Below are 22,305 nucleotides of genomic sequence, written 5' to 3' on the forward strand. Positions count from 1 at the left end.
TGCTACATCTTTTTATTTTATTTATTTATTTATTTTGAGACGAAGTCTCGCTCTTGTCCCCAGGCTGGGGTGCAATTTCGCGATCTTGACTCACTGCAACCTCCACCTCCCAGATTCAAGCAATTATCCTGCCTCAGCCTCCCGAGTAGCTGAGACTACAGGCATGTGCCACCACGTCCAGCTAATTTTTGTATTTTTAGTAGAGATGGGGTTTCACCATGTTGGCCAATCTGGTCTCGAACTCCTGACCTCAGGTGATCTACCTGCCTCAGCCTCCCAAAGTGCTGGGATTACAGGCGTGAGCCACTGTGCCTGGCCAGATGTTGTTATTTAATGTGTTAAAGAAAGAACATGGCCGGGCACGGTGGCTCATGCCTGTAATCCCAGCACTTTGGGAGGCTGAGGCAGCGAATCAAGAGGTCAAGAAATCAAGACCAGCCTGGCCAACATGGTGAAACCCCATCTCTACTAAAAATACAAAAATTAGCTGGGCATGGTGGCACACGCCTGTAGTCCCAGCTAGTAGGGAGGCTGAGGCAGGAGAATCGCTTGAACCTGGGAGGCGAAGGTTGCAGTGAGCCTCAATCGCACCACTCCACTCCAGCCTGGCAACAGAGTAAGACTCCATCTCAAAAATAAATAAATAAAAATAAAAAGGAGTGTCCTAAAGGAGCTGATGTGGTCTGGCCCTGATCCTTCTCCCAGCTGACATCCAGCCCACAAGGAGAAGCTGGAGGGAGAGGCCAGAAGAGCAATGAGAATGAGGTTTCTGTCGCAGACACTGGGACCCACACTTGCATTCCGCCTGGCTTCTGTCTTGTTTATTAAATTATGACATCTGCAGCAGCTTTGAGCACAGAGTCCCAGCACAGAAAACAGGTCCCCTCCGTTCAGAAGCCCTTTCTCAGAACAACACTCAGAAGAGAGCTCAGCTGTCCCTCTGTCTTCTTTATTTTTAAATTAATTTCATTTTTATTTTTTATCTAAAGGATTACATGATCATCATCTCCCTCTGTCTTCTATCTGGGCGGCACGAGAGTGGGTCCCACTCTACAGGGCACCCTCTGCTGAAAATCGAAACTTGCTCACCCCAAATGCCCTTCAAGGCTGAACTAAGACAAACTCTCCCCCTGTGAATCTGGAACGAGATAAGCGGAGGAAAAAAAATTTATTTTTATAAAGATCCTCAAATTTGTCATAGAAAGCAACCCATCTGAAGTCACAAATTGTGGTGACGTGGGCTTCGTTTTGAGAGGTTGAGTACAGCATGGTGTTCTGGTTTAGGAGAGAGCCACGTTCAAAGTCTGATTCTTATACACCCCAAATGCACTCATGGAGAGGTAAAAGTGAACAATGTGGAAGGAAACACTGTCACTAGAATCCCTTCTGGAGCTTCAGTGTGGAAGGCTGCAGCGGCGAGCATCAAACAAGGCAGCTTCTTGGCGTCTGGGCCTGTGAGTCACTGCGCTCACATGGGTTCACTTAGCATCTCTAATTTGGGAGCAGAGCAGCAGAAGAGGCCCAAATTAACTTGAGTTTTGTCCTTCCCCTTTTACTTGGAGTTCCGTGGGCCTGAATGCTTGGTGTCATCTACTGTAAGGCTCAGGACACCTGGGGCCATCATCTTCACACTGATCACGGCAAGGATCTGCCCAAGATATTTGGGAGAGGAAGCTGTCAGGGGCGTAGGGGGAAAACAGGCTCAAAGAAAGGACTCACTTTTATATTGGATTATTGATCAAAGAAATCTCCGAACACACAGAGGACAAGGAAGAAATGCCAAAGAGTTGAGATGACATTGCAATGTAAAAGTTTCTTTTAAGATAAAAATAGGTGGCTGTGCATAGAATATTCCAGGAAGGCTGTATGAGAAAGTGCTAACAGTGGGTGCCCCAGCAAAGGAAGGGCCTAGGGATGCAGCACAGGTGTAGGAAGGAACCTGACTTTTCCTGTTACACACTTTTTTTTTTTTTCAGACAAAGTCTCGCTCTGTCACCCAGGCTGGAGTGCAGGGGTGTGGTCTCGGCTCACTGCAACCTCCGCCTCCCAGGTTCAAGCGATCCTCCCACCTCAGCCTCCCAAGTAGCTGGGATTACAGGCGCACACCACCATACCTAGCTAATCTTTGTATTTTTAGTAGAGACAGGGTTTCACCATGTTGGCCAGCTGGTGTTGAACTCCTGACCTAAAGTGATCCGCCTGCCTCTGCCTCCCAAAGTGCTGGGATTACAGGTGAGAGCCATCATGCCCGGCCCTTTTTTTTGCAGGGGGCGGGGAAAGGGTCTCACTCTGTCACCCAGACTGGAGTGCAATGGCATGATCACAGCTCACTGCAGCCTCAACCTCCCGGGTTCCGGTGATCCTCCCACCTCAGCCTCCCCATGGTGTACATGCCACCACACCAGGCTAATTGTAATTTTTATAGAGACAGGTTCTCCCTCTTGCCCAGGCTGGTCTTGAACTCCTGGGCTCCAGCAATGAGCCTGCTTCAGGCTCCCAAAGTGTTAGGATTATAGCGTGAGCCACTATGCTGGCTATCAACTTTTTATAACTTTGAGTTTTTTACTATGTGTAGTATTGATTTAAAAATATTTTTTCCGCTCTCGCTCTCGCTCTCGCTCTCGCTCTCCCTCTCCCCACGGTCTCCCTCTCCCTCTCTTTCCACGGTCTCCCTCTGATGCCGAGCGGAAGCTGGACTGTACTGCTGCCATCTAGGCTCACTGCAACCTCCCTGCCTGATTCTCCTGCCTCAGCCTGCCGAGTGCCTGCAATTGCAGGCGCGTGCCGCCACGCCTGACTGGTTTTCGTATTTTTTTGGTGGAGACGGGGTTTCGCTGTGTTGGCTGGGCTGGTCTCCATCTCCTAACCACGAGTGATCCCCCAGCCTCGGCCTCCGGAGGTGCCGGGATTGCAGGCGGTGTCTGGTTCACTCAGTGCTCAATGGTGCCCAGGCTGGAGTGCAGTGGTGTGATCTCGGCTCGCTACAACCTCCACCTCCCAGCCGCCTGCCTTGGCCTCCCAAAGTGCCGAGATTGCAGCCTCTGCCCGGCCGCCACCCCGTCTGGGAGGTGGGGAGCGTCTCTGCCTGGCCACCCATCGTCTGGGATGTGAGGAGCCCCTCTGCCTGGCTGCCCAGTCTGGAAAGTGGGGAGCGTCTCTGCCCGGCTGCCATCCCATCTAGGAAGTGAGGAGCGTCTCTGCCCTCCCGCCCATCGTCTGAGCTGTGGGGAGCGCCTCTGCCCCGCCGCCCCGTCTGGGATGTGAGGAGCGCCTCTGCCCGGCCGCGACCCGTCTGGGAGGTGAGGAGTGTCTCTGCCCAGCCGCCCCATCTGAGAAGTGAGGAGACCCTACGCCCGGCAGCCGCCCCGTCTGGGAAGTGAGGAGCCCCTCCGCCCGGCAGCTGCCCCGTCTGAGAAGTGAGGAGCCCCTCCGCCGGGCAGCCACCCCATCTGGGAAGTGAGGAGCGTCTCCGCCCAGCAGCCACCCCGTCCGGGAGGGAGGTGGGGGGGTCAGCCCCCGCCTGGCCGGCCGCCCCATCTGGGAGGGAGGTGGGGGGGTCAGCACCCCGCCCGGCCGGCCACCCCGTCCGGGAGGTGAGGGTCGCCTCTGCCTGGCCGCCCCTACTGGGAAGTGAGGAGCCCCTCTGCCCGGCCGCCACCCCGTCTGGGAGGTGTGCCCAGCGGCTCATTGGGAACGGGCCATGATGACAATGGTGGTTTTGTGGAGTAGAGGAGGGGGAAGGGTGGGGAGAAGATTGAGAAGTCGGATGGTTGCTGTGTCTGTGTGGAGGGGGGTGGACATGGGAGACTTTTCACTTTGTTCTGTGGTAGGAAAGGTTCTTCTGCCTTGGGATCCTGTTGAGCTATGACCTTGCCCCCAGCCCTGTGCTCTCTGGAACATGTGCTGTGTCCACTCAGGGTTGGGTGGATTGAGGGCGGTGCAGGATGTGCTTTGTTGGGCAGATGCTTGAGGGCAGCATGCTCGTTGAGAGTCATCGCCACTCCCTAGTCTCGGGTGCCCAGGGACACAGACACTGCGGAGGGCCGCAGGGTCCTCTGCCTGGGAAGACCAGAGACCTTTGTTCACTTGTTTGTCTGCTGACCTTCCCTTCACTGTTGTCCTATGACCCTGCCGAATCCCCCTCTGCAAGAAACACCCAAGAGTGATCAATGGAAAAAAAAAAAAAAAAAAAACAAAGAAAAAAGGAACAGAAGCAAATGTGGCAACATCTTGATAACTGTTGGAACTGGACGTTGGGTACATGGGGTTCATTAAACTCTTTTCTCTAAAAAAAAAAAAGAAAAAAAATATTTTTTTAGGCTGGGCGTGGTGGCTCACGCCTGTAATCTCAGCACTTTGGGAGGCTGAGGCGGGCGGATCATGAGGTCAGGAGATCGAGACCATCCTGGCTACCATGACGAAACCCCATCGCTACTAAAAAAAAAATGCAAAAAATTAGCTGGGCATGGTGACAGGCGCCTGTAGTCCCAGCTACCCGGGAGGCTGAGGCAGGAGAATGGCATGAACCTGGGAGGAGGAGCTTGCCATGAGCCGAGATCGCGCCACTGCACTCCAGCCTGGGCGACAGTGCGAGACTCCATCTCAAAATATATACACATATATATATTTATTTATTTATTTATTTTAGTCTTACATGTCAAAAGAATTAACAGGATTGTAGCAGGTGTTTAGTAAGTAGAGGTTAAACCATTCTATTTCAGGAACTAGCATTTAGGAAGCATAGCACTTACTGTGCAACAAGAGCCCTCTGGCCATCCCTGTTTTACAGGTCTTAGAGAATGGAGGGCAGCTAGGAAGGAGCCAAATGGGACTCCTCTCAGATCTGCTGGAAGGCAGAGCCCTGCTCCCCGGCACAGACCACACCGCCTTCCTCCCTGGAGTGTGCAGTTGGAAGCACCAGATGCTCTAGCAGCATCCAGAGAGATGCCATCTGTGAGGGAAACCTATTCTTAGAGAGCAGAGACAGTTGGTAGCGGAGTTGGCCAACCCCCAGCAGCAGTGGCGGGACTTCAGGAGGGCAGGCGGCCAAGGTTTCACCTTCAGCTGGGGGCAGGACAGGCTAAAAGCAGGGTGTGCTCAGTCCTCAGGGGCACACTTCCTCTACATTTGGATGCTCTTAGAAATAACAGCATTTATTGGGGACTCACTTTAACTGTGTCATAACCCTCCACACCACTCGATGAGGTGTGTGCTACGACAATGCCTACTTTATCAATGAGGAAATAGAGGCACAGAATGGCTCAGTCACTTGCCCAAGGAAACTGTGGGGCCAGGGCTTGAGCCCAGGCACTCTGGCTCCAAAGCCTATGTCCCTGACCACCATGCTATATTGCCTCTCAACCTGCTGTACAGAGGCCAGTTTTAGTTTGGGTTCCCCCAATAGCAGACTCTAAGACAAGGGTTTGAGTGCAAGTGGTTCATATGGGAAGTGGTCCCAGGAAGCACTGGTAGGGGCATGAGGAAGGAAGATGGGGAGGGTGTTTGAGGCTCAGCCCTGCTGAGCGGCCCTGGGAGTCAGTGTAGAGCACGCACCTCTGATTTATCCCACCCGAGGGGTGAGGGATGCGGGCTGTGGGAGTGGGGGTATTTATCAGTCATTGGTTGAAGGTTGCTCCAAGGATGTGTTCATTCCCCAGCCCTTCAGGCCTGCCAGAGGCTGGCAAAGGAGGCACCAGTGACAAGCTAGAGTCCTCAGGCAGAAAGACAGAGGGGCGGCCACTGGCAAAGCTGGCTAGTGTGCACCAGAGTCGTCAGTTAGAGGAGCTATAGGCAGGGCACCCCCACCATCTGCTATAAAACCTGCCTGGTGATGGCCCAAGCCCTCTGCCCTCCCCAACCCCTAGAGCAGCAGTCCCCAACCTTTTTGGCACCAGGGACCAGTTTTGGGGAAGATAATTTTTCCACGGACCACTGGGGAGGGGACGTGGTTTCAGGATGATTCAAGCACATTGCATTTACTGTGGATTTTATTTCTATTATTATTACCTTGTAATATATAATGAAATAATTATACAACACACCATAATGTAGAATCAGTGGGAGCCCTGAGTTTGTTTTCCAGCAACTAGACGGTCCCATCCAGGCGTGACGGGAGACAGTGACAGATCATCAGGCATTAGATTCTCATAAGGAGCATGCAACCTAGATCCCTCGCATGTGCAGTTCACAATAGGGTTTGCATTCCTACGAGCATCTAATGCCACCACTGATCTGACAGAAGGCAGAGCTCAGGTGGTAATGTGAGTAGTGGGGAGTGGCTGTACATACAGAAGAAGCTTCGCTAGCTCGCCCACCTTTCAACTCCTGCTGTGCGGCCTGGTTCCGAACAGGCCATGGACCGGTACCGGGGTTGCGGACCCCTTGCTCTAGAGCTCATTCAACCTCCACAGCAAGTTAAAGGAACTTCATAATTACCTACTCCAAGTTTGCAGTAAATGTTGTGGCTGAAAACACAGCTTACAGAATCAGACTGATCCCACCTCAATTACCTAAGGGCTCTGTGACTCATTTGTCAGATGGGATAATAATGGACAGCTCCATATCATTCCCCACCCCCTTGTTACTCAGAGCAGCACCACTGGCAGCACCAGGGAGCCTGGGAGAAATGCAGACTCTCAGGCCCCACCCCAGCTCACTGAATCAGAAGCTGCATTTTAATAAGGTCTCCAGTGACTCCTGCATACATTTCTACTAGTAACTTCTAAAATATAGAAAGAGTGATGGAGTAAGTATATTAATGAAAGTGTATCTACCAGACCAATGGTCTCAAATTGGTAGCCCATGGACCAAATTTTCCTGGAGACTTGTTTGATTTGTCCAGGATTGTGTTTTTTTTTTTTTTTTTTTTTTTTTGAGACAGAGTCTTACTCTGTCACCCAGGCTGAAGTGTAATGGAACTATCTTGGCTCACAGCAGCCCCCCAGGTTCAACAGATTCTCCCACCTCAGCCTCCCAAGTAGCTGGGATTACAGGTGCCTGCCACCATGTCCAGCTAATTTTTGTATTTTCAGTAGAGACAGGATTTCGCCATGTTGGCCAGGCTGGTCTCGAACTCCTGACCTCAGGTGATCCACCCGCCTCGGCCTCCCAAAGTGCTGGGATTACAGGTGCAAGCCACCGTGCCTGGTCCAGGATCGTGGTTTTGAAAAAATCGGACTTGGCCAGGCATGGTGGCTCACACCTGTAATCCCAGCATTTTGGGAGGCCAAGGTGGGTGGATCATGAGGTCAGGAGATTGAGACCATCCTGGCTAACACGGTGAAACCCCATCTCTACTAAAAATACAAAAAATTAGCCGGGTGTGGTGGCGGGCACCTGTAGGCCCAGCTACTCCAGAGGCTGAGGCAGGAGAATGGTGTAAGTAAACCTGGGAGGCAGAGCTTGCAGTGAGCCAAGATCGCACCACTGCACTCCAGCCTGGGCGAGAGAGCAAGACTCTGTCTCAAAAAAAAAAAAAAGAAAAAATCAGACTGGTACACAAGTCTCCAGTTCCCCATGTCCCCATCACTCCTCATCGCATAGCACTATGTCATTGTAGGCCCCTGTGGGCATTTGAATGTGTACCCCTTTCTGGCCCATATCCTATAATGAGCTAACATTTGCATAGCATGGCTTAGGTTTCTAAATTTGAAACAAGGCACTGGAAAAAACGTGGGCTTTGAAATCAGACGAATCTGAGTTCAAATCTTGATTTGGCTGTTATACTAGCTGTATTACCTTGGGCAAGTTACTCTCCTCTCTGATTCTCAGTTTCTTTTCTTTTCTTTTTTTATTTTTTTTTTAGACACAGTCTCGCTCTGTGGCCCAGGCTGGAGTGCAGTCGTGCGATCTCAGCTCACTGCAGCCTCTGCCTCCCAGGTTCAAGTGATTCTCCCGCCTCAGCCTCCCGAGTAGCTGGGATTACAGGGACGTGCCACCATGCCTGGCTAATTTTTGTATTTTTAGTAGAGATGGGGTTTTACCATGTTGGCCAGGCTGGTCAAGAACTCCTGATCTCAGGTTATCTTCCTGCCTCAGCCTCCCAAAGTGCTGGGATTACAGGCGTGAGCCACTGCACCTGGCCTGACCCTCACTTTCTATATCTGTAAAATGGGGACGAAAACACACATTTGCAAGGCCACTGTATGGTTTAAAAATAATATGTGCAGGCTAGGGGCAGTGGCTCATGCCTGTAATCACAGCACTTTGGGAGACTGAGGCAGGAAGATTGCTTGAGGCTAGGAGGTCGAGACTAGCCCTAGTGACAGAGCGAGACCCTGTCGCTACTTAAAAAAAAAAATAATAATAATATGTGGAAAACACCCAAGTGGGAGTATGAATGCACTAAATGAAAGTAATTAGTAGCACATCAGTGGTAGTTGCACAAGTCCAGTGAGGACCACGGCATTATGATTATCCTCATTTTATGAAAATTGAGGCTCTGAGAGGTCCAGAACCTTCCCCAAGGTTACACAGTGGGGGAGTGGGGACTCAAACCCATGTCCTCTAGCTCTAGATCTGCACTGTCCACTAGAATAATCTGTGAGGATACAAGTGTTCCATATCTGTGTTGCCCGTCACAGCAGCCACTAGCCACATGTGGCTACTGGGTCCTGAAAATGTGGGTGGCAAAACATACACCCAATTTTGAATACGTAATACAAAAAAGAGTACAAAATATCTAATGATGTTAATTATATGTTGAAATAACTTTTAGAAATTTGTGTTAAAATATATAGTGAAGATTAATCTCACCTTTTTTTTTTCTTTGGTGAGACAGGGTCTCACTGTCGCCCAGGCTGGAGTGCAGTGGCGTGATCTTTGCTCACTGTAGCCTCGACCTCACAGGCTCAAGTGATCCTCCCACCTCAGCTGGAACCACAGGTGATGGAACCCGGCTAATTTTTTGTATTTTTTGTAGAAACTGGGTTTCACCATGTTGTCCAGGCTGGTCTCAAGCTCCTGAGTTCAAGTGATCCACCTGCCTCAGCCTCCCAAAGTTCTGAGATTACAGGAGTGAGCCACAGTGCCCAGGCTTCTTTTTTGTAATGCAGCTACTAGAAACATTTTAATTACATATATGGCTCACGTGTTTCTATTGGACAGTGGGAATCTAGAACTTCTCCAGTAGAACAGCATCTGAGATAAGGAACTTAGTGTTTTTTAAAAAGTATTTACAACCCACTGCCCACCAGCAAGGAGCCCTCTGTGACATAAGAACAGTTGAAGAATGAACATACCCACCGGAAAGAGACCTCAGGGCCCTCCTCTGAGCTCCATGACCCCTGAGGCCTAGAGAGTAGCGTGGCTGGCCCCAGTCTCACAGAAGTCAGCTGCACAGCTGGAACCAAGCCCTAGATTCCTCAGCCTGATTCGGCCACTTGTGCCACCATACAAAGGTACCCACTGGGATCTTAAAATCAGTGTTTTTACTTCAGCAAACGGAACCCTGGGATAACACCAGTTGGAGTCTGAGGCCTATGATCTTGAGAAGGCAGTATCCTTTGGGAGGGTCTGCATGGGGCCAAATCTTGAGCCACAGCCAGACACCTCAGGGCTGCATTAATTGGAGGGACGGCTCTTGTTATAGACGAGGAAGTCTGAGATGTCGTGCCATACATTGCTGTCCTCATAGAGGTAGGTCATGGAGGACTGCAGCGAGGGCTGCAGGGTGGATCGGTGATACTCAAAGAGCCACAGCACCAGCCCCCACACCACCGCAGTGAGCAGCGGGAACGGGTCCCACCTGGGTTCAGGGATGTAGCCCTTCTCTACAGCCAGGCGGCTCAGGGCAAACAGGACGCGTGACAACAGGTACATGTTGATCTGCAAAGAGGGAATGATGGGAATTACTGGTGATCAATAGTGATGTTCCTCTTTTGTTTTTGATATTAATAATTTGTTTCATTTCTCTTTTTTTCTTAGAGAGCCTGGCTAGGGGTTTATTTATTTTAATTATCTCTTCAAAGAATCAACTTTTGGTTTAGGTCCTTTTCTCTATTGATTTCCTGTTTGCAATTTCATTGATTTCTGTACTAATTTTTTTTTTTTTTTCTGAGACAGAATCTGGCTCTGTCGGCCAGGCTAGAGTGGGCTTACTGGATCTCGGCTCACTGCAACCTCCACCTCCTGGGTTCAAGTGATTCTCCTGCCTCAGCCTCCGGAGTAGCTGGGATTATAGCTGGCGCCCACCACGCCCAGCTAGTTTTTATATTTTTAGTAGAGATAGGGTTTCAGTGTGTTGGCCAGGATGGTCCTGAACTCCTGACTTCAGATGATCTGCCCACCTTGGCCTCCCAAAGTGCTGGGATTACAGGTGGGAGCCACAGCACTGGCCCGATTTCTGCACTTATTTTTATTGCTTCTTTTCTTCAGCTTACTTTGGATGTAGTTAAAAAAAAAAAAAAAAACTTTAGAGATAGGGTCTTGGTCTGTTGCCCTGGCTGTCTCAAACTCCTGGCCTCAAGCAATCCTCCTCAGCCTACCAAAGTGCTGGGATTATATGTGACAGCCAATAAAAATTATGGCTAAAAAATGGTAAAATTTTTTTTTTCTTTTTTTTTGAGACAGAGTCTTGCTCTGTCACCCTGGCTGGAGTGCAGTGGCACGATCTTGGCTTACTGCAACCTCTGCCTCCCTGGTTCAAGCGATTCTCCTGCCTCAGCCTCCCAAGCAGCTGAGACTACAGGTGTGCGCCACCATGCCTAATTTTTTTGCATTTTTAATGGAGATGGGATTACCGGCATGAGCCACCATGCCTGGCCTAAAAATTATTTTTACAATTTAAAAATATTTAAGAAATTTGAGGGAGGCAAGTAGAGAGAGGCTGCCAACTTTTCAGGTTGCCAAAGAACATTAAAAAACAACTAGCATTCTGCCAGGTGTGGTGGCTCACGCTGCACTTTGGGAGACCAAGAGGGGGTGCATCATCTGAGGTCAGGAGTTTCAGACCCAGCCTGACCAATATGGTGAAACCCCATCTCTACTAAAAATACAAAAATTAGCTGGTATGGTGGCAGGCGCTTGTAGTCCCAGCTACTCGGGAGGCTGAGATAGGAGAAATGCTTGAACCTGGGAAGTGGAGGTTGTTGCAATGAGCCTAGATCGTGCCACTGCACTCCAGCCTGGGCAACAGAGTAAGACTGTCTCAACAAAAACAAAACAGAACAAAAACCCAACGACTAGCTTTTAGTCTCTTATTCATCATCATTTCATAACAAAAGCGAAGTTTAACCCAGAAAAAGGACAAGTCACAGAATGAGAGTTTTTAGAGTGTATTAAGTTTTCTTTTATGAAAACCTTACTTCAGGGTCATTTTTTTCCTCATTTCACTACAGAGTGATTTTTAAAAACAATCTTTGCCCCAGAGAGCAGCACATGCATTGATTTTTGGGAACCATGAAATTACAGATGGAAAAACTGAGAGGAAAGTGACCTTCCCAAGGTCACAGAGGGACTGGTGAGTCACAGAATTCAGACATGCAAAAGAGCCAAGAGCTTATCATCTTAATCACCTCCACCCCAACCTCTATACAGAACCAGGGCCCCCTCCCCTAGCCCCACCTCTATACAGAACCACGCCCCTCCACCCACCCCTACCTCTAGAATAAACCATGCCCCTCCCCACCCCCACCTCTACACTGAACCACGCCTTCTCCCACCCCCACCTCTACACTGAACCACGCCCCTTCACCCACCCATACTTCTACACTGAACCACGTCCCCTTCCCCCACCCCCACCTCTACACGGAACCAGGCCCCTTCCCCCATTCCCACCTCCACACTGAACCACGCCCTTTCCCCCACTCCTAACTCTACACTGAACAACGCCCTTTCTCCCACTCCTACCTCTATACAGAACCACGCCCTTCTCCCACTCAAAACTCTACACTGAACCACACCCCTTCCCCCACTCCTACCTCTACACTGAGCCACGCCCTTGTCCCCACTCATAACTCTACAATGAACCACATCCCTCTCCCCACTCATAACTCTACACTGAACCACACCCCTTCCCCGACTCCCACCTCTATCCAGAACCACGCCCTTCCCCCACTCCCACCTCTATCCGGAACCACGCCCTTTCCCCACTCCTACCTCTATACAGAACCACACCCCTTCCCCCACTCCCACCTCTACAATGAACCACGCCCTTCCCCCCACTCCCACCTCTATCCAGAACCACGCCCTTTCCCCCACTCCTACCTCCATACAGAACCACACCTCTTCCCCCACTCCTACCTCTACACTGAATCACGCCCCTTCCCCCACTCCTACCTCTATACTGAAACAAGCCCTCTTCCCCAACCCCCACCTCTACACTGAACCACGCCCCCTTCCGTCACCACCTCTGTACTGAACCACGCCCCCTTCCATCACCCCCACCTCTGTACTGAACCACGCCCCCTTCTGTCACCCCCACCTCTGTGCTGAACCACGCCCCCTTCACTACCCCCATCTCGGGAGGATCTTTACCTGGCTGTTGATGTTATTGTTTTCTCCAAACACCAGGATACCCCCGAGGAAGGCCGCCAGGAATGCGTGTGCTGGGTAGGTCTTGCCTTGTATGTAGGACTGCAGGGCACGGAGACCCTTGTAGGTGAACACAAACCGTGCCAGGTTCCAGGAGTGGATATATGTGGCCTGCAGTATGGCCCACAGCTTCTCCTGGAGGCTGCACAAACACAGGTGCCCCTGCCATGAGTGCAGGCTCAGCAGCCCCAAAGGGCTTTTACGCACTGGGCATGCCTAACAACCAGCCAAGGAGCTCGGAGTAATGCTCATTCAGTCACCGGCCTCTACCCTTCATGTTCTCTCCCTTGATTCAGGCCTTGACTCAGTGCCACCTCCCCAAGGAGACCCTCCCTGATCACCCTACAGAACAGAATACCCATCACATCCTGTCCTGACCCTAATTTTCTTTTCCTTCCTAGCCATGGTCACCAACCGACATTTATGTGCTTGTTTATTATCTTCCCTCACCCCAGTAGCAGCTATAGGAGGGTGGTGTCTGGATCTGGCTTGTTCATCTGCAGGGCTTGGCACATAGTAGGTGCTTAATAAATGTTTTTTTGAGTAAACATGTGAAGGAGTGAGTGTCTGCCATGTGCTGGATGTGGGGGTACGATTCTGAGAAGAAACAGATCTGTTCACCACCCTCAGGGGCTTATGATCTACTGGGAGAGGAAAATGTTAAATAAATAATCACAAAAAGAACTTTGACCTTGACAAGAGATGGCGCTGGGATCTTCCTGATGAGGAGGTCAAGAGGGGAGGAGAGCCGCATCCCAGGCAGAGGGCTCAGCACGTGCCACGCCCGGAGAAGGGTCAGGGAGTATGAGGAAAGGAGCATAGAGAAGCCACCGTGGCCATGGGCAGAGAACCAGAGAGTTTGTGGGGAGGGTGCAGGGCAAAGACAGTGGGGCCATGCTGAGTTTGGTCTTTATCCTGAGAAGTGAACATTTAAATAGAGGAGGCTATTCTTTTTATCTCTTAAAAATCACTAGAGGCCAGGTGCAGTGGCTCACACCTATAACCCCAACACTTTGGGAGGCTGAGCTGAGATGGTGCCACTGCATTCCAGCCTGGACGACAGAGACTCTACCTTAAAAAAAGAAAAAATTACTAGGAGGCCAGACACAGTGGCTCACACCTGTCATCCCAGCACTTCGAGAGGTCAACACGGGCAGATCCCTTGAGCCCAGGAGTTCCAGACCAGCCTGGGCAACATAATGAGACCTCGTCTCTATAAAAAATAGAAAAAATTAGCCAGGTGTGGTGGCACACGCGTGTAGTTCCTGCTACTAAAGGGAGGCTGAAGGAGGAGGTTTGCTTGAGTCTGCAGTGAACTGTGATTGTGCCACAGCACTCCAGTCTGGGTGACAGAGACCCTGTCTCTAAAAATTAAAAAAAAAAAAAAAAAATCACTAGGGGGCAGGAAGGATAACACAGAGAAGGAGCAGAGTCTACTCCTCCCAATTCAGGAATGGCAAACTCAGGTGCTCTTTAAGGCTAGACAAAGACCCTAAATGAGTGAGAGGGTCCACGGGGAAATCTTCCAGGTGACTGGGGACAGCCGGGAGCAGCTGGCTCTCACCCCACGCAAACACAGGCCCCAGTGTTGCCAGTTCTAAGGCAGGAAAGCTGGATTTCCATGTGGAATCTACCAGTTTTTAAATGTTGGCACTAACCCTGCCTTCAAAATGTGTCTAGAGACTGACCACTCTTCTTACCTGCACCAGCACCACTGAGGTCCAAGCCCGACATTCGCTCACTTGCATCACTGCCACAGCCTCCTGGAGGGAACCTGCTTCTGCCCTTGGGTGGCCCTGCTCCCCTCCCCCCACACCAATCTGTTCTTAACCTGGCAGCAATTTTTTTTTTTTTCCTCTGAGATGGAGTCTAGCTCTGTTGCCCAGGCTGGAGTCCAGTGGCATGATCTGGGCTCACTGCAACCTCTTCCTCCTGGGTTTGAGCGATTCTCCTGCCTCAGCCTCCCGAGTAGCTGGGACTACAGGTGTGCAACATCACATCTGACTAATCTTTGTTTGTTCATTTATTTATTTATTTTGAGACGGAGTCTCACTCTGTGTGGCCCAGGCTGGAGCGCAGTAGCGCAATCTCGGCTCACTGCAATCTCCGCCTCTCAGGTTCAAGCAATTCTCCTGCCTCAGCCTCCCGAGTAGCTGGGACCACAGGTGTGTGCCGCCACGCCCAGCTAATTTTTGTATTTTTAGTAGAGACGGGGTTTCACCATGTTGGCCAGGATGGTCTTGATCTCCTGACCCCGTGATCTGCCTGCCTCGGCTTCCCAAAGTGCTGGGATTACAGGCATGAGCCACTGTGCCCAACCTAATCTTTGTATTTTTTAGTAGAGACAGGGTTTTGCCATGTTGGCCAGACTGGTCTCGAACTCCTGACCTCAAGTGTACCACCTCGGCCTCCCAAAATGTTGGGATTATAGGCGTGAGCCACTGCACCTGGCCTAGCAGCAAATTCTTAACTCTCACGCTGTTAACACATAAGTCAAATAATGATGCAGCCCTGATCAAAATCTTACAACAATTTCCCATTGCACTTAAAGGAAAAGCCAAATTCCTCTCTATGACCCAAAGCTGGAAAGGACCAACCCAGGTCAAGCTGTGACCCGCCTCTCTGTCCTCTCTCCCCTTCAGCCCCTCTGCTCCAGCCTCCTCACACTTATCAAGCAGGATCCTATCTCAAGGTCTTTGCACTGGCTATGCCCGTGGCCTGGAACACTCACTCTTTCCCCTCATATCCACCTGGACAACTCTGTCTCCTTCAAGTCTTTACTCCAATGTCACTTTCTCATAGAGGCCTTCCCTATTTAATTCTGCAACCTGTCCCCTCAGCACTTCTGATGCCCTTTCCCTTTTTCCCTGCTCTAATTTCGCTTTTCCATAACCATAGCACCTTCTAACATACCACAGACTCTCCTTACTATGTTTATTTTCTGCCACCCCCTGCTAGAATGTCAGCAGGAGTCACTGTCCGTTTTGTTCACTGCTGTATCCCCAGTACCTAGAACAGTGTCTGGCACATAGCAGATGCTCAATAAATATCTGCTGAATGAACACATGAGTTCAGTTTTTCAAAAAATGACTTGGAGGACAACAAAAACAAAACAGAAAAAAATAAATAAGATAAAAATACAAAATGAGCACATCTTGCAAGTTGGATTTGGCCTGGAGGCTGCCAGTGCATGATTCCTGTATGTTCCACATGAGCCTATATGCATTAAACACTAGACCGCAACCTGTTTTCTGAGAAGTGCCTTGAGGGAAGAGCTACGGGAGATGACAGGAAGGTGAAGATGCTTCAGCGAGAGACAAGAGATCAGGGAGCTTTGAGGAGGAAGTGATCCTCAGAGAACTGGTCTGGATTGCCAGGAGGGAAGTAAAGGTGGAGTGCGAGCCAAAGGCACTCCTGGCGGGGGTGCTGCGTGAGCAGATGTGTGCAGGTGGAGCTATACACATGGCATGTGCATGGAATGGCAGCGAGTTCTGTGTGCCAAAGGCACGCCAGGGTGGACACAACGGGGGTCAGCTGAGGCCAGACTGCAGAAGGCCCTGAAGGCCAGGCCTGGAAGCTGGGCTTCCTTGGAGGGCACAGGGAGTTTTCAAGCAGGGATAATGGGATCAGAGTTGGACTTTAGGGCCGGGCACGGTGACTCACACCTGTAATCCCAGCACTGTGGAAGGCCCCTGAAGTCAGGAGTTCAAGACCAGCCTGGCCAATATGGTGAAACTCCATCTCTACTAAAAATACAAAAATTAGCCAGGTGTGGTGGTGGGTGCCTATAGTCCCAGCTACTCAGGAGACTGAAGCAGGAGAATCGCTTGAACCCCAGAGGCGGAGGTTGCAGTGAACCGAGATCATCACCGCACTCTGACCTGGGCGACAGAGAGAGACTCCATCTCAACAACAACAACAACAACAACAACAAAACACAACAAAAAAAGAGTTGAACTTTAGAAGGCGTGATGGGGGGACAGGGTAGACCCAGCTAAGAAGCTATTACGACTGTCCTGGCACTGAGGGCTGACCACATTCTCTCCCAGTTTAAGGGATGTGTACCTGCCATTCCGGAAGAGAAAGGTCATGACCAGCGCGTGAGGGGCCCGGATTTTGGCTCCATAGCTGTAGAAACAGAAGAAAACAGTTACTATAATGTCACTGTGTCGCACTTTCTTTTTGGGCTGTCCTTTTGACCCCTTGTTCTCTCCCCCCATCCCAAATTCTAACACCACTTTGGGAGGGGAAATCATGCTGGATGCAAATCCTGGCTCTGATACTTCCTGGTAGTATGGTCTCAGGCGTGTCCTTTAACTTCTCTCAGACTCAGTTTCCGCACCATAAAAAGGGATGTTTATTTTTAATTATTTAGCGACAGAGCCTCACTTTGTCTCCCAGGCTGGTGTGCAGTGGTACGATCATAGCTCACTGCAGCCCTGAACTCCTGGAATCCAGCGATCCTCCAGCCTCACCTCCTTGAGTAGCTGAGACTACAGGTGTGTGCCATCATGCTCAGCATAAAAAGGGATGTTTTTTGTTTGTTTTTTGAGATGGAGTCTCACTCTGTCGCCCAGGCTGGAGTACAGTGGTGCAATCTTGGCTCACTGCAGCCTCGGCCTCCCGGGTTCAAGCAATTCTCCTGTCTCAGCCTCCCAAGTAGCTGGGATTACAGGCGCCAGCCACCATGCCAGGCTAATTTTTGTATTTTTAGTAGAGATGGAGTTTCACCATGTTGCCCAGGCTGGTCTGGAACTCCTGATCTCAGCTGATCCACTCACCTCAAAAAGGGATGTTAAACTTCAGAGGACTGGTTGTAATTTTTTTCTTTTCTGAGACAGAGTCTCTCTCTGTAGCCCAGGCTTGGAGTGCAGTGGTATGATCTTAGCTTACTGCAACCTCCACCTCCCGGGTTCAAGCAATTCTCCTGGTTCACCCTCCCAAGTAGCTGGGATTACAGGCACGTGCCACCACGCCTGGCTAATTTTTGTATTTTTAGTATGAGACAAGGTTTCTCCATGTTAGCCAGGCTGGTCTCAAACTCCTGAGCTCAGGTGATCTGCCCGCCTTGGCCTCCCAAAGTGCTGGGATTACAGGCGTGAGCCACTGTGCCCCGCCCCATAATTTTGATGGAAGGAGATGGTACATGTAAAAGGTCCACCATCCTTGCTCAACTGGCTTTGTGGAATTGCTCCCTCTGCTCCATCCTGACGTTCTCACTGCAGCCAGTCTCTTTTTTTTTTTTTTTTTTGAGACGAAGTTTTGTTCTTGTTGCCCAGCCTGGAGTGCAATGGCGTGATCTCGGCTCACTGCAACCTCCGCCTCCCGGGTTCAAGCGATTCTCCTGCCTCAGCCTCCCGAGTAGCTGGGATTACAGGCATGTGCCACCATGCCTGGCTAACTTTGTATTTTTAGTAGAGACGAGGTTTCTCCCTGTTGGTCAGGCTGGTCTCGAACTCCCGACCTCAGGTGATCCGCCCACCTCGGCCTCCCAAAGTGCTGGGATTACAGGTGTGAGCCATCCTGCACGGGCAGTCTCATCTTTTAAAAACATCAATCTCATCACATCACTCCCAGCTTAAAATCCTCTAACATCTTTCCACTACTCACAGAACAAATTCCAAGCTCTTCCCTGCAGCCTTGAAAGTGCTACAGCCTTGGCCCCTGCTCACTGCTCCTATCTCACCCCAGGGCCCTCCTCTGCTGCTCCAGCCACACTGTCCTTCCTGGACTGCATCTGACACATCAGGTTCTTCTCTGCTCCTGGCTTTGGCCTGGCAGTTCTTACTACCTGGCGTGCTCCTCCCCAGCCACCTTCCCTCAGCCTTCCGGTCTCAGCTGGGCCCTCTGCAAAGGCCTCCTGATGCTCCAGCCTAGGTTTGAGCAATTTTTCATTGCCACAGATCCCAAAACTTCTCTCCAGCACTTCATCTTCCCAATTTAATGACTCGGTTATTCAGTATTTATTCTATTATAATGATCTCTTTCCTGTGCTAGACTGTGGGCTCTGTGAAGACAGGGAGTGTGTCTGGCTTGTCATCTGCATAGTCCCTAGCACCCCACATGGTACCTGACATATAACATGTGCTTGATAAATAACTGTTGACTGACCGATGCCAGAACACCCCTTACCCATGACAATGTCATTTCTAGAAGGTTCTGTCTTCAGCTTAGCTCATCTTAAAGTTAACAGATTCCCTAAAACAGCTGTTAGGTAACACTGTACCTATTCAAAATGTACCTCTTTCTAACTATTATACAAAGAAGGACCTCAACTTTGTAAAAATGCATTTATAAAAAGGCTGGCACTTTGGGAAGCTGAAGTGGGCAGATCATTTGAGGTCAGGAGTTCGAGACCAACCTGGACAACATGGTGAAACCCTGTCTCTACTAAAAATACTACAAAAATTAGCTGGGTGTGGTGGCAGGCACCTGTAATCCCAGCTACTCGGGAGGCTGAGGCAGGAGAATCTCTTGAACCCAGGAGGCAGAGGCTGCAGCGAGTTAAGATCATGCCACTGTACTCCAGCCTGGGCAGCAGACTAAGACTCTGTCTCAAAAACAAAAATAAAATAAAATAAAAAACTGGAAGGAAATATGCTACTGTTATTAGCAATGCCCACTGCACTGGAGGAATATATAATAGATATAATTTATTTTTGCTTGCTTTTTAAACTTTTCTAGACTTCCAGAATTATCTATGATTAAGTACTGCTTTTAAAATTATTAAATATTTTAAATGTTACATAATTGTTACATAATTGCCTCTTTTTAAGATTCAAACCTCTTCCCCCACCCCTCCTTTCCCCTCCTCATTTAGGGATCTAGGAATGACGTGAACAAGACCATGTTTACTTTCATTGTTTTAACTATACTCAGATGAATAGTAGAAAGACAGTGGTATTTGGTGCCAAAGCCCTGCCATGTTTTGCTATGTGAACTTGGATAAATTAGTTAACCTCTCTGAACCTCCCTTTTCCCATCAACAAAAGGTATTCTCCATTTTACAGAATGGCTTTTGGCAGTTACGCACATATAAAAGTTCCTAGGTCAATCAATATTAGTGTCTCTTCTTTTCTTACTCTTCTTTATTGGACACCTCCACCCCTACCCCTATCCCTGACTAAGTTCTCCAGGTACCCAACCCTGGTCTTACCAGGCTACAAGGTCTAAAAATCCTGACAGCCTCCTTGAGACAATGGTCATGAGCCACATACTATTGTCTCCCCAAATATACATGAATGTTCACTGCAGGCTTGTTTGAAAAAACAAAAGACTGGAATCAAACCTGTGTCCAAGGCTGGGTGTGGTGGCTCACAGCACACTGGGAGGCCGAGACAGGCGGATCACGAGGTCAGGAGATCGAGCCCATCCTGGCTAACACGGTGAAACCCTGTCTCTACTAAAAATACAAAAAAATTATCCGGGCGTCGTGGTGGGCGCCTGTAGTCCCAGCTACTCGGGAGGCTGAGGCAGGAGAATGGTGTGAACCTGGGAGACGGAGCTTGCAGTGAGCCGAGATTGCGCCACTGCACTCCAGCCTGGGCAACAGAGCGACACTCCATCTCAAAAAAAAAAAAAAAAAAACAAAAAAACTTGGCAAAAGGGTTACTGATGTTATCTCAGGGCACATCAAGGATATGCCCTTGGCCAGACCCAGTGGGAACCAGTTCTACCTGACTCTTGAGTGTCCATGGGAGCCAAGAGCCTGGCACTGGTGCCAGGCATCCTTGGGTTTGAATCCCGGCTCCAACCGTGACCAAGTGCTGTGGCCATGAGCAATGGGTCTACCTCTGAGCTACAGCCTTTTCATCTGGAAAATGGGGACAATGGCAATTCTGATCTTGCACACTTATTCATTCATTCAATAAATATTTCAGAAACTACTAAATACCAGGTGCTAGTAATACACCAAGGAACAAAATAGATAAAGTTATGGCCTCATGAAACTTTCTTTTTTTCCTTTTGAGATGGAGTTTCACTCTGTCACCCAGGCTGGAGTGCAGTGGCACAATCTCAGCTCACTGCAACCTCCACCTCCTGGGATCAAGCAGTTCTCCTGCCTCAGCCTCCCATGTAGCTGGGACTACAGGCATGTGACACTACACCCGGCTAATTTTTGTATTTTTGGTAGAAATGGGGTTTTGCCATGTTGGCCAGGCTAGTCTCGAACTCCTGACCTCAGATAATCCGCCTGCCTCAGCCTCCCAAAGTGCTAGGATTACAGGTGTGAGCCACCGTGGCCAGCCTGTGCTAAGCATTTCACACATATTGACTCAATCCTGATAGTATAAGTACTAGTACCATGCCCATTTTACAGATATTGAGGCTTAGAGAGGCTAAATGACTTCCTCCAGATCACATGGGTAGGTGGGGCCAGGGTTCAAGCCAAGGCATCCACATCCTTCCCACCATCCCACGTTGCCACTAGGATGCCAATTCTGGGGGACACAAACCACTTTCTCTGGTTTGTTCTCTGCTTTGTCCCCGGTTCTGGCACTATAGGCCCTCAATAAATGGTGGCTGTTATGCACTAGGTTTAAAGGAGACTGAGCTCCCCTCTAGGCACCAGCCAGGGCAATGACCCCAAGACCTCTCTTGCAGGTAAGATGCCAGGATAGTTGCAGCTTCTTTTACATTCATTGTCACGTCCCAGGAGCCCCCTGAGCCGAATGGGACTTAGCGCTGGAGTCCTACAGGTGAGGAGTGAGAAGCAGGATGCAAGCCCATGGGCAAGCTTCATGGGGACAGAATAGACAGGAGGCATCCGCCTGCCAGCTAGAGGCCAGAGTCCAGTTCCCCATTGTGCAGATGAGGCCGTTGAGGCCCAAAGGCACACAGAGAGGCGAGGTGAACTGAACCCAAATGAGGGGATACAGAAGCTGGCATGGGAGGAGTCAAAGCAAGAGGGCCAGGCTGCAAAGGTTGGAAGACCCAGAAAATGTGCAGTGGGAGCCCCAGTTCAGAGCTGGGAAGGCGCGCAACCCAAAATCCAGCTCCCATTGCACAGATGGTGACCTCCGAGACTTAGAGACACACGAGGACTGCTCCAGGGCAAACAGCACCGCGGCATCGGACTTCGAACTCGCGCCTCTGACCCCAGGCAGGACATCCCTCAGCCCCAGCCCGGCCCGACGGCCCCACTCACACAGCCCCGTTCCGGAAGCCCTTAAGCACGGCCAACGCAGCGTGGTAGCGGCGCTTGCGCAGCAGTGCGTTGACGACTACGAGCAGAGCCCTTAGCTGCGGCGGGGCTGCCATAGTGCGGGCTGCGCGCAGGGTCGGGGTGAGGAACTGTAAGCGCACTGACAGCCGGAGGTTCCAGCTGCGCGCCCACAGCCCCTCGGTAGCGCCGCCGACTCGTGGCGTCTATAGGCTGTTTCTGCGTCACTCATGCATGGAAGACCAATCAGAGAGCTTACTTGTCTCATGGGACAATAGCACTCATCGAAATAGTTGTCTGACTGGAAGAGAAAGGAAAGCTTGTAGCCAATCACAGTGGGCTCCGCCCAAGGTCACACACACACACACGATTTGTCCAATCAGAAGGCACTTTCCCTTGGGCCATGTTGGATTCACGAGTGGGTTTGGAAGGAGGCGTGTACTTGGAAGGAGGGCTCCTGAATGAGGAGTGGCCCTGCTTAGAGATGGGATGGGCGACAGGTGATGATACAGGGAGGAGCAGGGCCCCATCTTTACGCGAGATAGTTCTGACTGGGATATCCTTTACCATAGCAATCTTCCCAGAGTGTCAGTCACATGGCCCCTCAATGG

General features: G+C 50.3%; 1 protein-coding gene across 2 annotated transcripts; it reads right to left on the bottom strand.

Moving 5' to 3' along the window:
• Positions 1–7,443: 7,443 nt before the first annotated feature.
• Positions 7,444–22,082, bottom strand: PXMP4 (peroxisomal membrane protein 4). Of its 2 annotated transcripts, XM_003831811.5 has the most exons (4): positions 21,680–22,013; positions 16,597–16,659; positions 12,475–12,673; positions 7,444–9,825 (listed from the first exon to the last, which is right to left on the bottom strand). In XM_003831811.5, exons 1-4 carry the CDS (start codon positions 21,790–21,792, stop codon positions 9,562–9,564), a joined length of 639 nt encoding a protein of 212 aa, XP_003831859.1. In that variant the 5' UTR covers positions 21,793–22,013; the 3' UTR covers positions 7,444–9,561. The 2 variants fall into 2 exon arrangements, with proteins under 2 accessions (XP_003831859.1, XP_008955437.1); XM_008957189.5 differs by lacking the exon at positions 12,475–12,673 and having other exon boundaries at positions 21,680–22,082.
• Between the last annotated feature and the right edge of the window lie 223 nt (positions 22,083–22,305).

Source organism: Pan paniscus, chromosome 21 (assembly GCF_029289425.2).
Source record: "Pan paniscus chromosome 21, NHGRI_mPanPan1-v2.0_pri, whole genome shotgun sequence".
In the NCBI taxonomy this organism is placed as follows: domain Eukaryota; kingdom Metazoa; phylum Chordata; class Mammalia; order Primates; family Hominidae; genus Pan; species Pan paniscus.

Excerpts from the sequence above, each read along its gene's own strand:
- PXMP4 (XM_003831811.5), bottom strand. The coding sequence starts at position 21,792 with ATGGCAGCCCCGCCGCAGCTAAGGGCTCTGCTCGTAGTCGTCAACGCA. Across the intron at positions 12,674-16,596 it reads TTTCTCTTCCGGAATGGCAG|CCTCCAGGAGAAGCTGTGGG; the intron begins GTACACATCCCT and ends GTGTTTGTGCAG. Across the intron at positions 9,826-12,474 it reads ACAATAACATCAACAGCCAG|ATCAACATGTACCTGTTGTC; the intron begins GTAAAGATCCTC and ends CCCTCTTTGCAG.